Here is a 14,067-nt window from a genome sequence, read left to right as displayed (position 1 = left end):
GTTACATTATCAAATAACTAGTGTTATTCTTAGCTAGCATCACTTTGTTCGATAATTATTGTTACCACATAGAACAACTAATGTTACTACAAAGTGTAACTAGTGCTTTATATATGTTCGTCTATGTGGGGCTCGAACCCACACCATGTGCAATAACACATTGCTCTACCTTTTGAGCTAATAGACGACAATGGCCAAATCCGATATGAAAGTAGACAAATAACAACTTACCGAGGAGGGAAAATTCAGCTTCTCAATTTTTGCAATGTTTGCAATGTTTGCATGACTCCCTTATTCTTAAAATTCAGAAGACTGTTGACCACTGCACTAACCATCTTTTGTCATATGGAGGGAAAATTCAGCTTCTCAATTCTATAGTTTTTGGGATTGAAAATTTTGGTGCAATAGCATCTTACTCCCTCGGTAAGTTTCTAAGAAAATTAATAAAATCTGTAAAAAAAAAAAAAAAATCTGGGGCATTCCTGTTGGTGAAAAGAAACAGGTTTTCAAGAGCGGGAAAGAGATCTCCTCTCCATCATCTGCAGGAGGTTTCCACATTAAAGATATTAAAGCAGCTAGAGATGAGTCCAATCAAGCAATATTATTTTCAAACACCAATTTTACAAAATGTTGTACTCTACATGAGAGTGCCCCAAATTCTCAAACAGGTGCAGGAAAATAAAGGAAACACTTATGATTCTCTTATAATAACTAGAGAAAAGGAGGGCTGATGATTCAGCTGCACAATATCGTAAATCAGGCTAATACCATCTATAGTGCGTAAGCAGCACCCAGCTGCTAAGGAGAACATGATCTTTAGAAAAGCGCAGAAAGTACTCCCTGATTCTCAAAGCTCGTAAGCTAATGAGACAAAAGCAGTCAGAAAAGATATTTTAAAATTAATACCTCTAGTATAGAAATAATGCTAACATAGTCAATGCATCACCCCTATATACCAGAAAGCCAATCCTCTAAAGTACCATTTGGCATGAACTCATAGACAAGCATCTGCGTGATAATACAAGGACCAAGTTAGAACAAAGACGAGATATTTCACGGCTAAGCACTTCCCGTGTCTCACATGCTTCAGATTCTAAGCTCACTCCACGAAGTATTAAATCTCAGTTTCAAATTTGATCTCCTCTGTCTTAACTCTAAAAATGTAGCTCAAAATGCGATCATAACTTCAAAACCTTGATAACTAGCTCGTCTTTCAATCTCAAATCCCAATGAACTCGTCTCAACAAAACCCATTGCATACCTCCAGAAATACTTCAATATTAGCACATTCCGCCTCGATAAATCAAAATCACTCTCCGTAATCAGAAACTCACACTTACTAATAGACGCAAAATTCGAATCAACACCAAAATACGACATTTCCTAATTTAAATCAACACAAATTACTACATTCTTCGAGTACTACTTAACATCATAGATCCTCTACACATTAAGCTGAAATTAACAACACAATCGTAATCGCATCCACTACAACACAAAATATCAAACAAAATTCACAAATTACAGAAAATAAAACCCTAGGTTTAGCACAAAATCCAAAAATTATGAAAAAAACAGCAAAAATGGAAACAAAATTAAACTTGAACAGCACTATGAAAAGATTCCACCAAAACCAATACCATCTTTGAAGAACTTATTAATGTTGGAAATAGTGTTGTTCGTCTTTTCGGATCCACTGTTCGTCACATCATAGATGTGTAGTACAACATCCGTCATCTCTTTTCCCCAAATTCTAGGGTTTATATTTTGCGGAAATATCACAAAAACCCTAAATCATGAATTTTTTTGTTTGTTTTCCGACACTTATTCTCTCTCTATGAATGTCGATTTCGGAGAAGAGAGGAGAAAAGTGACGGAGGAGAAGACGAGATAAAGAGATAGAAAGTGAATATTGTGGAGTCAGTGGAGTAACTGAAGAAGTATGACGTGAATGGTGTTTGTTAGATTTGGTTTTGTACGAGACACGTGGAATCATCTGATGCGTTATTAGTTTTTAGATCCAATGGTTTAGAAGGTGTCCAGCCGCCTCACCCTAAGAAGGGTGCCTCACATGATTCAATCTCTCTCTCTCTCTCTCTCTCTATATATATATATATATATATATATATATATATATATATATATATATTAATTATTATTATTGCATTGTTTTAGAATATGTTGTTTAGAAATTTGTTTCATATCATATGCATGCACATGTTAATAAATGTTTAAAAAAAGAGAAATGTTATCTTATGAGATACTCCAACGAGGATAACTCCCTATATGAGCCTTTTATAAACGATCATCAAATGACGATGTTTGATTAATTGAGTTTTGGAAACTCATGATTATATATGAACCTCTACGACACGATTGAAAGGTTATCGTGATTATTTCCGAAATGGAAAATTTAAACGCCTGTAGAGTTTACTTAAAAGGAAATTATTATTGTCTCAACCCGAAGTTTGAGCATATGAGAATAATGATTTAAATGAGCTTAATGCTAAACATGTGAAATTAGTTTATGGTCCATAAGTACCATAACGATTGAAAAATAATGTAGTCAAAGTCTACAATGAGAATGTCAATCAATACATATGTGGTTTAGGTAAGAAAATAGCTCAAAGGAATTGGATGATTTATTCTATAATTACGGATTAATTCTTCTTAATACAAGGAATTAAAGAATGATGGCTACAATCCTTTTCCCTTCGACTAGTTTTTTTGTCCAAACGGGTTTTTCCTAACAAGGTTTTTAACGAGGTAGCACTATAAGCGCATTATTACGCTATAGTTTAGTCGTGTCATCATGATGGATTGAGTTGACAATTGTTTTTGACATATAATGGAATGTCGTTTATTGAGGAAAAACTATATCACTATTGCGGAAGTATTAATTGAAATGAAGGTCCAAAATTTATTATGAAATGATTATACACTACTACAAATCTAGGCAACCACAACGACCCTTTAACAACGCTTATTCACGAAAATCACCATAAGACGTTGTAGAATGGATGGCGCGAAATTTTACTAAACTTAATTACAACGGTTATGTGTTGTTAACCATTGTTATTGGTTTTAAAAACGGACCAAACTTGCACAACCGTTGTTAATATAAAAACTAATAACAACAGTTTACTTTGTAATACATTATAACCGTTGTTAATAATTTGGCTCAAAATTAGTGAAAAGTAATTAGAACGGTTATATTAGAACCCGTTGTTAATATTTTTTAACAATGGTTGTAAAAGGAACCGTTGTTAATATATTATCTAATGACAACGGGTTAATGTGTAATAACCGTTGTCAATACTTTCAAGCAAAGACCACAATATATATCACACAAACACAGATCAACTACCGCCACAAACACAAACACACAACCACACTCTTTCTCATCGTCGCTTTATCATCTCCGTCACTGTTGTTGTCATCGTCTCTTTCTTTCTCTAATTATCAGGTATATATCTATCGATTTATGGTTTTAGGTTTTGTCATCTCCGTCATTATTGTTCTTTCTCTAATTATTTTATTTGCATGTGTTTTTCTCCGTCATTGTTCTTTCTCTAATTATTATTCGCTTTGTTTTTCTGCGATTATTAGTAAAGAAATTAAATGAAATAAAACAAAGAAGATGATGGAGAGGATAGTAAAACAAATCCACATTTAACATACATAAACTTAATTAATTGATATATATACATAAACTTAATGCATTGCTAAAAATACAATTCTTAGATGTTCATATAGGGATGCATTCTCTTCTATGATATTCATCCTCTCCTCCTTTTCTATTTGGAGGTTTCGTTCTGCAGATGCAATATCTTCATATAGCTGCATTATCTGCGGCTCTAACAAGCCATTTGTTTTGGCGTCCTTGAGTGCGATCCGAGCATCCTCAAGGAAGAGTCTGTACTTCCTCTCGATTTCCTGCAAGCGGCGTATGAAAGTTTTGTTGTACTCGGTCATAATGCATGTTAAACGAAAGGTATCATTCATTATTGAAGGAAGTTTGGAGTTTATTAGGTTTTAAAGATTTAGGGTTTGGAGTTTTGGGTGGAAATAGTGATATAATGGATTGGTTATTGAGATAGTGGAATGAATCTATAATTAGTAATGTGTCGTTTGAATTGTTTTTTAATTAATATGTTTAGGGTTTGATGCTTAAAATAATACGAATTTTGTTTAGGAAGTTGTGTCATATCCTTGCTTCAAATCTTATAACCCTTCGCATTCCATATATTGTGTCCTTTTCATGCAGAGATTTTGGCAGTAATAATGCATGCGTCTAGTAATATATAATTAATTGATGCATGAGGGATTTTGGCAGTAATGCTTTGTATTTTTATTTATTTATTTATTTTTTAAACAATAACAACGGTTATTTAAAAAACACCCGTTGTCTTTAGTTATAACAACGGTTTTTTATATTGTAACCATTGTTATAGCTTTCCCACCAAAAATTAGTCACACTTTCCACAACGAATGTCTCGTAACGACAACGGTTTTTAACCATTGTTAATAGTTTTCACAACGGGTTTCTTAAAACACCAACCGTTGTTAAAACCTTTAACAACGGACGCTTTAACAACGTCCGCTTTTTTATATAACAACGGTCTTTAACCGTTGTTATACCCTATATCTGTAGTAGTGATATCCAGACTATGAGTTCTCAAAGATATATGATATCGAAACTGTTATGGATTTCTATTGATCGGAGATTCAAGTTTATTAACCACAATGGGTACTACTTCAACGATCGAGAAGTTATGTCAAATCATGGATTATTTCAAGATTTATCAAGTTATGTAATCATCAGGAGGAGCAGCACGCGTTGTACTATTTTTCCTTAGCCATGGTTTTGTCCCACTGGGTTTTCCATGGAAAGGTTTTAACGAGGCAGCTTGTTATGCGTGTTTGAATATTAGTGTACTCTTTTCCTTCACTAGTGTTTTTCCCACGGGGTTTTTCGAGGAAGGTTTTTAACGAGGCATCTTTCAATGATGGACATCCAAGGGGGAGTGTTATGAAATATTAAAGTATAATATTATATGGATGTCTATATCTTAGAATATTCTAGAGTATTTTCTTATGGAAACTCTACCCTCATTATATGTGTATATATACCCCTTTATATTGGAATAATATATGGTTTTGTCTCTCTGTATTCTCTTTTTTTCTCTTACAATTCTCTCTAATTCCCCCTTCCCTTTATTTCACAACAGTAATAATCAATTAATGAATTTTATGAAATATGTATGAGATTTATCTCATTTGGTTAATAGAATCTAGGTGTTAATTAAACCACAATTCTACTAATTTGGGTGACCTATCAATCTTTGATTGATCAGTCGCATTTTCTATCCTTTTTATTTCCGTCTTAAATTTAGATCGTATCAACTTACTTGAGTTTAGCCCTATAGATTGTGAACTTTGTTTAAAAAATTATAAGCTCCATTATGAAAATATTGAACATAAAAAATTATAATAAAACTCAAAAATAATATATATGAGCTCAATTAGATTTTAATTTTTGACATCAAAAAATTAAAATTAAAATAATAAATTATTAGAGCTCGAAAAAACTACACATGAGCTCAGTTAGATTGGCCATGGGTAATGCTCTTGTACAACCAGTTGTATAATAGAATTTCTGATTTTTGAATAAGGTCTCTTGTAAAACGATTTTATAATATCACAATATAAAACGATATGACACAAGACATTGATATCCTCTTAAGGTACAAGAGATACTACCCAAAAAATTCTTGTGTACTCCGGGAGGACGGTACTCCTTACACTCAAGCTATTAAAATATTCTATTTTGTGAATTGCTTTTGAATGTAAGGTATACCGTCCTCCCGAAGTACACAAGTATTTTTGTACTCCGTATGTTAATTAAAGATAAATGAATGATGGAATTAGTTTGAGTATTATTTAATGATTCTATGTATAGACGAGCTGAACTAAAAAGTTTCACATATTTTACTAGTTTAGTAGTATAAACTAGTTTAGAACCTATGCAATAAATGCATGTTATTTATAATTTTTTATTTTCTAAGATATTTAAATAATAGTGGTATTTAATTAATTGTTTATTTTTATCGTTATTATATTTTTTTTAGGAAAAAAATAATAAAATTGAAAATTAATCCAAGAGAATTGAGTAATGTGTTGAAATGTATTTTTTTAACAAAATATTTTTTTAGATCACAAAGCCTAATGATTCTAATCTATAAATTCTCTTAATTTATTTTGTCATCAAAGTAATAAAACGATTTATAGTTTTATTTATAGGTAATATGGGTCAAGTCATTCTCAAATGATAACATCAATAAAAGATTTAGTAGTTTATAGTTTTATATCATTTATATTTTAATTAAAAGATTATAGTTAGAATTTAGTGTAAATTATATAATTTGATAAAAAAGATTAGTTTTAAGTAAAAGATAATAATATACTAATGAAATACATTATGGGGGCGTTTGGTTCGCATAAAGGTATCGGTATGGAATCAGGAATCAAATCAGGATGGTATGCGTTTGGAACTCCATTCCTGATAACCTGTGTTTGGTTCAACTCCGGAATGAGGAATGCACTTTTTTTGTATGTCTACTATAATTCATTGTACTATTTACTTATGTATTAATTTTCTCCTATAAATTTTCATATATTAATTAAATTAGTTAAAAACTTGAATATATTTTTTTATACATAATTTAATCTTTTTTTGATATCTTAATACTTCTATTCTTAAATATTATTAAAAATGTTCAAGAAAAATCATCGTTTGTATTTTTCACGGAAAAAAAAGAATTCAAGAAAAAAATAATTATATGGATATATTTAGTTTTGTGAGGAAAAAATAAATTTTTTTAATGCTAATTTTTTCCCGAACACTTCTTTGATATGATACCCAAGGTATCATTCTCATACCTACCTCCCCCCTTGGGTATGAAAAACCCATACCTCATGGGTTTGAGGTATGAGTATCAAATTACAAAAATAGTGAACCAAACACAAGGTATGGGTTTAGCGCATTCCAAACCCATACCTTATACCTACAATGCTTCAACCAAACACCCCCTATAATTATTAAGGCCATGTTTGGGTAAATACCATATTCAGTAAAATTTGTAGATTCTAGCCTAATTAGTAGATTGACTAATCAATCTACTATTTTCTAGTGTTTCGTAAACGACATATTCTTATAGCATATTGACAGGAATCTACTATTTTTGAATATGTTGTTATTAGCAGCATATTGTATTAGTATATTCAATTAATACATGAAACCATTCTAATTATCCTATAACCTGCTAATTACTCAACAACTTTATTAATTTTGTTAATTTAATTTATAGTCAAACTTGGTACTAAAATCTGCTAACCATATTCTGCTAACGTTATCCGCTATTATAAATTCGCTTCTACCATTTGCTAAATAAGGTCTAACTCTAGCTTGGTATTAAAAAAAAAAAGATATGCTTGTTTGATCAAACAATTGGTAAATTTAAATGTCAAATTATCAATAATTTCCTTAATTAAAAATATGTTTTTTGGAGGAAAAATTTCCATCTACTCTTTTAGTAGATAGGGAATTGTGTTCAATTAAGTTTGTAGTAAGTTTTATTTTTTTTATAAGACCATGCCCAAACAAAGTCAATTGGTAGGTCATGACCTTGCTTGGTCATGCTAATGACATAATTAAGCAAGTATAATTGGTGATCTTTGATGGTTAATTTGTGACCTTTTACATTAAAAGGTCAATTTGTGACCATTGTTGAACAGATTGACCACCTTGGTGACCTTCTAGGTGAACACTTTTTATTGGTTGAACAATAAATAAAAGTATAATACTCCCTCCTATTATACATAAACTTCCCTCTTTCCTTTTTCATCTATTCACAATATCTTCCCTATTTCCTTCTTTAGTAAAATTTTATACTTATTTTAATCACCTTACCCCACAACAATACCCCACCTTAACTCATAACAATACTTATTTTAATCAACTTACCCCACAACAATACTTATTTTAATCACCAACCCACAATAATACCCCACAATACCTTCACTCTCTCCAATTACCAAACTTCACTACAATACTTTACCTTATTTTAATCTATCTCCTTAATTCTAGTGCCCTCCATGAATAGGGAGGTTTATCTAGAATAGGAGGGAGTATGATAGTGGGGTATGATTGGGAATGTTGTGAAGTGGAAAATGATTGGGTTGATGACCTAGGTCGCGACCTTCTGCTTGGGAGGGTGAAAGTAGGTCAAAATAAATAATGTGGAATTAAGAGTAAAACAGGGTCGCGACCTAATTAGCACGACCTCTGCTTGGGGATGGTCTAAGATAATTTTAGTCTCACGATCAAAAATTTATTACTCCCTCCGTGTCGGTCAATTGTGGTTTTTTGGTTTTGGCACAGAGATCAAGAAAAGAGGAAGGAGTCAATTACTAAATGACAAGTGGAACAAATTGGGTGTGTGATTAAATTGTTCATGAAGTTCATTGTTAAAATAAAAAGGACAACAATTCACCGAGACACCCAAATATGTAAAAGGACAACAAATAATCGGGACAGATGGAGTACTTTTTAAGCCACAAGTCTAGATAAAGGGATGAAAAGATGAGAGGAAAGCTTGTTTCATAGCAGAATGACTGTAAGACATTCATTCTTCTATTGGAAAGTTGGGCAGCAATTGATTATAAGGAAATGTAAGCAGCACACACTAAAGGAATGACGAGAAATTGGAAAAAAAAAAACCTCGAACATTAAATAAAAATTGCTCATTACGAGTACCGAATCCATGACCGGCCTTCAACAACTTTCTAGTCCAATCCAAGAGCATGGGTTATTTTTAGTCTGAGGCATGAAAATGGCAATGCGACCAAGTTCGATCAAATCCCATGCAAACTTAACTAGTATAACTCTTTTATTAATGAGCTTGAGAATGAAAATGAATATAGCGAAACAAAATTAAATATTAAACTCGCCAATTGAGTTTAATCAAAAATAAATAAATGATTAAGACTTAGTGAATATTACAAAGTACTCCATACTATTTTTAGCTAAACCAAGCTCATGCATATTTTTATAAATTTAATTAATACTGCTCCTCCTATTCATAGTGTACTTCCAACTTTCCTAAAAGAAAATTTCATGGTGTTGTTCTCACGTCCCCTTTTTCGTGTTAAATTTGTTGGCTTTTCAACATCCCTTTTTATTTGTAATACAAACATTAATTATATACTCTTTTATTCTTAAGAAATGTGCTGAAACAAGATGGGATGAACACAAAGAATAAGAGGTACGTAGTACTTGGGTAATATTTATAGTGTGTGATACTCATTTTCCATTGTAGATATGTAATAGACATGGTAGTTGTTTCATGAGTGTATGTATTGGCCAATTGCTCAATTGCATCATTTGCATGGGAGTTGAGTAGAGACCAAGACACCCATCATTCTCCTCGCAAGGTAGGGATGAGTGTAGATAAAGGATGTTATGTTTGCCGTAACTTGTAAGCTCTCCGTATATATTTTATTTTAAAATAAAAATGAGGAGGTACTATATATATCACATATTTAGTGGAGCTAAGCAATTGTCAACCTCAACTGTGGCCCAAACATGGAAACAACAAGAATGTCAAGGTTAGTGATTCTGTTTTCTGTGTTTTTACTAGCCCAATGCATCAGCATCACAACTGCCAGCTCCCCAACCCAAAACAACTTAACTACTCATAATAACACCGACTCCTTAATTAGTCTCCAGAAAGGCGGGCACCATGGTGGTGGAGGTGGTAGTGGTGGCAGTGGAGGTGGAGGTGGTGGCGGGGGCAGTAGTGGTGGTGGTGGAGGTGGGTATGCATGGGGATGGGGTGGAGGAGGTGGTGGTGGCGGCGGCAGTGGTGGAGGATGGGGATGGGGAGGTGGAGGAGCGGGTTGGTATAAGTGGGGCCCATGTGGCCGAGGGCGAAGAAGAGGAGCAAACAGGAGATATGACAAGGGAGATTATAAACTAGGAGAATATGCACAATGTACAGGGGAAGGAAGATGCAAATGGAAGAGGTTGGATTGTCCACTTCATTGTGGTGGTTCTTGCTTCTATGACTGCCTATACATGTGCAAAGCTCATTGCACACGTTAGTTCTCAAATTTCAACAAAGTATAACTTATTTATGTTTTGAGTGATTTCAAAAACCTATTTTTTTTTTGTTTTTTTTTTTGCGGTATATGTAACCTTATATTTCGTATTGATTTTTGGTTTAGTGCCTTTCGGCCGAGTTTTCTAGGATTGTCAGGTTTGTTATACAAGCCAATGGTTCGGTGTCTTTATTGCCATTGAATTTGGGTCATCCAATGTTCTCAAGAATTTCAATCCTCAATGTGATCATAAACATTAATCTTAAATGAAGCAGTTCTTTTACACCACCAAATTCAATCACATCCTACACAGAGTAAAAAAAAAATACAGAGAGGACAAAAAGCTCATGACCCTCTACAAAAGATTTGAATTAGTACTTCAAAAACGAATAATTTAGGATGAACTAAAGCTGAATTGCTTGTAAGCAGCTATTGTATCAGTCCTGATCCACATCCACTATCTCCTCATCCTCAGGGACCACGCGAAGATACAAAATATTGTTGCACCTGCAGTTTCAACGACCACGGGGAAATAAAAGGAACGACTTACTCTGACAAAAAAAAGGAACGACTTAAAATAAGCTTAACTGTACAGGAACATACACTCTGACTCCAACTTGATATTTTACTGAACACATTATTCGTTTTAACCAAATACGAGTAATATTCTAAATAGAAGTATAGATTGCTGATTATACTCATTTTTTGCTATAAAGGAATCACAATAGTTCAATGCTAGTAGGATAGCAAATTTACAATCCAAGTAACGAGTACCACCCCTCACGAGGTGAAGAGACCTAGTTTGATTAGTTAATGTTGATGATGTCTTAAAACAAATTAATTAATCTTATTGTTATTTAATTGTGTGTCTCTTAAGTTTTAACCATGTAGCATGAAGCTTCAATTATCAATTCAAGGTTATCAAGATAGTCATCATGAAGATCAAAGATGAAGATTGTCATTAATGTTAGAGTCATGTGTTGTAAGGAGATCTTTAACTCGAATTTACGTTTAGGTGCAAAAAAAAAAATATTTCAGTAAACTGTTACTTCTGACTCGTCTTTGAAAGAAATCTTTCGAAATTATTTGAACCTTTGTTAAAATGCTTTCAAGTATCACAAATAATTTCTGGAAATGTTTTGAAGTCTTTTGAAGAAAATAAAGCTTTCAATGTCTTGCTAAGAAGTTTGCTTGCACAATAAGACACTTTCTATAAATGGGTTGTTTGCTTTTTACATTTATGGAAATGTTTATGGTTCCCATAAACACAACCACTTATGCTTGTTTCTTGATGAAAAATCCAACCCATATTTGTGTGTGTGCACAATCTGATTTCTTGCATTCTTAGGCACCGATTTCTTGAGGAAGAATACTCGGTTGCTTGGTGAAGAATTCGATTACCTTGTGCATGTTGCCCAAGCAAACTACTTACAATATTTTAATCACTTGTGCTTATGAGTGTAAGATATTTTAATGTGTAAAGTATACTACTTAGACATTATAAATAGGTTGATTAATTCATTTTTACAAGTGTGCAACAACGAGTTTAAAACCGAAAAAAGACTTATGCTTTATCGAGTAAATTAACTTCGCAAAATCGTTTATCATTTCAAAATCATTGAGTCATTTTGCAAGTTTGTTTATTTATCTTTGAGTCTTTTTATTGTGTTGTTGTATTGCACCTAGTCGTTTAGTCGTGTTCGAGGATCCTGTGTTTTGTACTTAAACTTTATCTCCTCCGTTCAATTAAGTGAACAACAATGAGATAAGTGGAGTCTTGTAACAACCGGGTAGAACCAAACCAAAGTCTTAGGATAGAGTTATCCTTAAGCATGAAGTCTTAGAAGCGGAGTAGCTTTTGAGCACGGAGTTTTTCGGCGGAGTAGCCCAAAGCAAAAGCCTTATTGCGGAGTACCTTTAAGCACTGAGTCTTTTGGCGGAGTAGCCCAAAGCAAAAGTCTTGGAAGCGGAGCAGCTTTTAAGCACTAGCAACCGGAGTAGGTTGGGGAGTTGTTTTATTATTCGGGTGGTCTTAGTTTGTATAAGTTTACTTCTAAGACGTTTAATAAAATAGCACTGGGCGTAGGTCGCGGAGTAGTGACCGAACCATTTTTTAAAAACATCGTTTGTCGTGTCTATTTCGTTTTATTTCCGCTGCCACTCTATACTCACGTTTATATCTTCTGAATCAACAGTTGAGTACACTGTAACTTCTGCATGCTGAATCGTTGTTGATTACTTCTAACTCTCTAGTTCTAAGTATCAACTTCTCCTTTCATCTAAGCATTATTTAAAGTGTTTAAGAGTTTTAAAAGAAGCTTTCATTAAGCTTAAATATTTAGACACCTAATTCACCTCCCTCCCCCTCTTAGGTGTTCTCGCCCTTGACTCTTCAATTGGTATCAGAGGCTTGTGCTCTTGATACTGGTTAATTACCAGAGCGTTGATCCTATAGTCATGGACGGGAAACATACTAAGTACCCTATCTTCAAAGGGCATAACTACTCCGGGTGGAAGCACCGTATGGAACACTACGTCAAAAGTACGGATTATGACTGTTGGGTCATTATTCAAAAGGGTCCCCTTGTTATAACGGTTACTGACTCTGATGGGAACAGTGCCGTAAAAAGTGAGGAAAGTTATGTCGAGGCTGATTATCGTAAAGTCGAGAAAAATTCTAAAGCCATGTCCATTCTTCAATATGGCACCGGTGATCAAGATATTAATCGCATCTCCGGATGTACCTCGGCTAAAAAGATTTGGGACACATTAAGCCTTGCTTATGAGGGAACGTCTCAAGTCAAGAAGCATCGTATTGACCTTCTCATGCAACAATATTAGATGTTCAATATGATGAAAGACGAGTCAATCGATTGTCTTTCTTCTCACTTTTCTAGTATTGTCAATGAACTTAAGAGTTTACGTAGAGAGTTCGAATCCGAGGATATAGTCCGAAATATCCTTCGTAGCCTAAGTGAAAAATGGCAACCGAAGGTGACGGCTATTAAGGAAGCTAAACATCTATCCAAATTGTCCCTCAATGAACTAATGGGCTCACTCATGGCACACAAGTTAAGTCTTGCAAAGCGCTTGGGTGAAAGTTCCAAAGCTAGAGGTTTCGCTCTCAAATCAACCTCAAGTGATGAGGAAGATGATGGAGATGACAAACACGCCATGTACTCACGTAATATGGCGGATATGATCAATAGCCACAATCCTAAGAAGTTCAACAATTCTAGTAAAAAACATTTTCAAAAGAGGAGATCTTATTCCATGGTGGCTTGTTTCAAATGTGGTAAGAAAGGTCACCTTATCAAAGATTGCCTCAAGTGGAATGAGTTCAAATCTAGAGAAAAACGAGATTTTGCAAAGAAAGATTTTAAGCATAAAGTCATGTCTGAAATATGGGGTGTATCTGATTCCGATGAGGATGAAGTCTTTGAGGAAGAATTAGATGCCAAAGTTTGTATGACAACTCGTCTTGATCTTGATGGACCCAAGTCTTCAAAGAAATAATCCGCACTATGTGTAATGGCTCACTCCGATGACTCTATCGATGACTCCGACAGCAAGGTAATTAATCTCAATAACAAGGTTAGAACTCTTTCTAAAGATAAGTTTTGTTTGATGTTTGATGACGTACTTGACAAGACTCTAGCTAAAAATGATAAACTCTATGACTTGCAAACTCAAATTGAGGAAATTGCTGAAGAAAATGTTGGTCTTAGAGAGTGTCTGGTCGAGATAAAAGAAAGTAACATCATTCCATCACTCAGAAAAGAAATTAAGAAATTGAGAAAAAGAAAACCTTGCTCTCACGAATATTGCTAGCTTGTCAAAAGCAACAGTAACCTCTACTGTTGTTTCTGATGTTGAAAAAGAAAACGAGTTTTTAATTAATCAAGT

General features: G+C 33.7%; 2 protein-coding genes across 2 annotated transcripts; both read left to right on the top strand.

Annotated features, from left to right (window-relative positions):
* Positions 1-9,598: 9,598 nt before the first annotated feature.
* Positions 9,599-10,432, top strand: LOC141594426 (uncharacterized). The gene has a single exon (XM_074414464.1). The coding sequence runs from the start codon at positions 9,647-9,649 to the stop codon at positions 10,163-10,165; it is 519 nt and encodes a 172-aa protein (XP_074270565.1). The 5' UTR covers positions 9,599-9,646; the 3' UTR covers positions 10,166-10,432.
* A 2,186-nt stretch (positions 10,433-12,618) lies between these two features.
* LOC141595403 (uncharacterized) lies at positions 12,619-13,677 on the top strand. The gene is made up of 2 exons (XM_074415366.1): positions 12,619-12,953; positions 13,059-13,677. Exons 1-2 carry the CDS (start codon positions 12,619-12,621, stop codon positions 13,675-13,677), a joined length of 954 nt encoding a protein of 317 aa, XP_074271467.1.
* Positions 13,678-14,067: the final 390 nt, after the last annotated feature.

The sequence above is a fragment of the Silene latifolia genome, chromosome 8, assembly GCF_048544455.1.
Source record: "Silene latifolia isolate original U9 population chromosome 8, ASM4854445v1, whole genome shotgun sequence".
Lineage (NCBI taxonomy): Eukaryota > Viridiplantae > Streptophyta > Magnoliopsida > Caryophyllales > Caryophyllaceae > Silene > Silene latifolia.
Note: the sequence above shows the minus strand (reverse complement) of the source record. Positions and strands in the feature narration are given on the sequence as shown.

Excerpts from the sequence above, each read along its gene's own strand:
- LOC141595403 (XM_074415366.1), top strand. The coding sequence starts at position 12,619 with ATGGACGGGAAACATACTAAGTACCCTATCTTCAAAGGGCATAACTAC. Across the intron at positions 12,954-13,058 it reads AGCCTTGCTTATGAGGGAAC|TATTGTCAATGAACTTAAGA; the intron begins GTCTCAAGTCAA and ends TCACTTTTCTAG.
- LOC141594426 (XM_074414464.1), top strand. The coding sequence starts at position 9,647 with ATGGAAACAACAAGAATGTCAAGGTTAGTGATTCTGTTTTCTGTGTTT.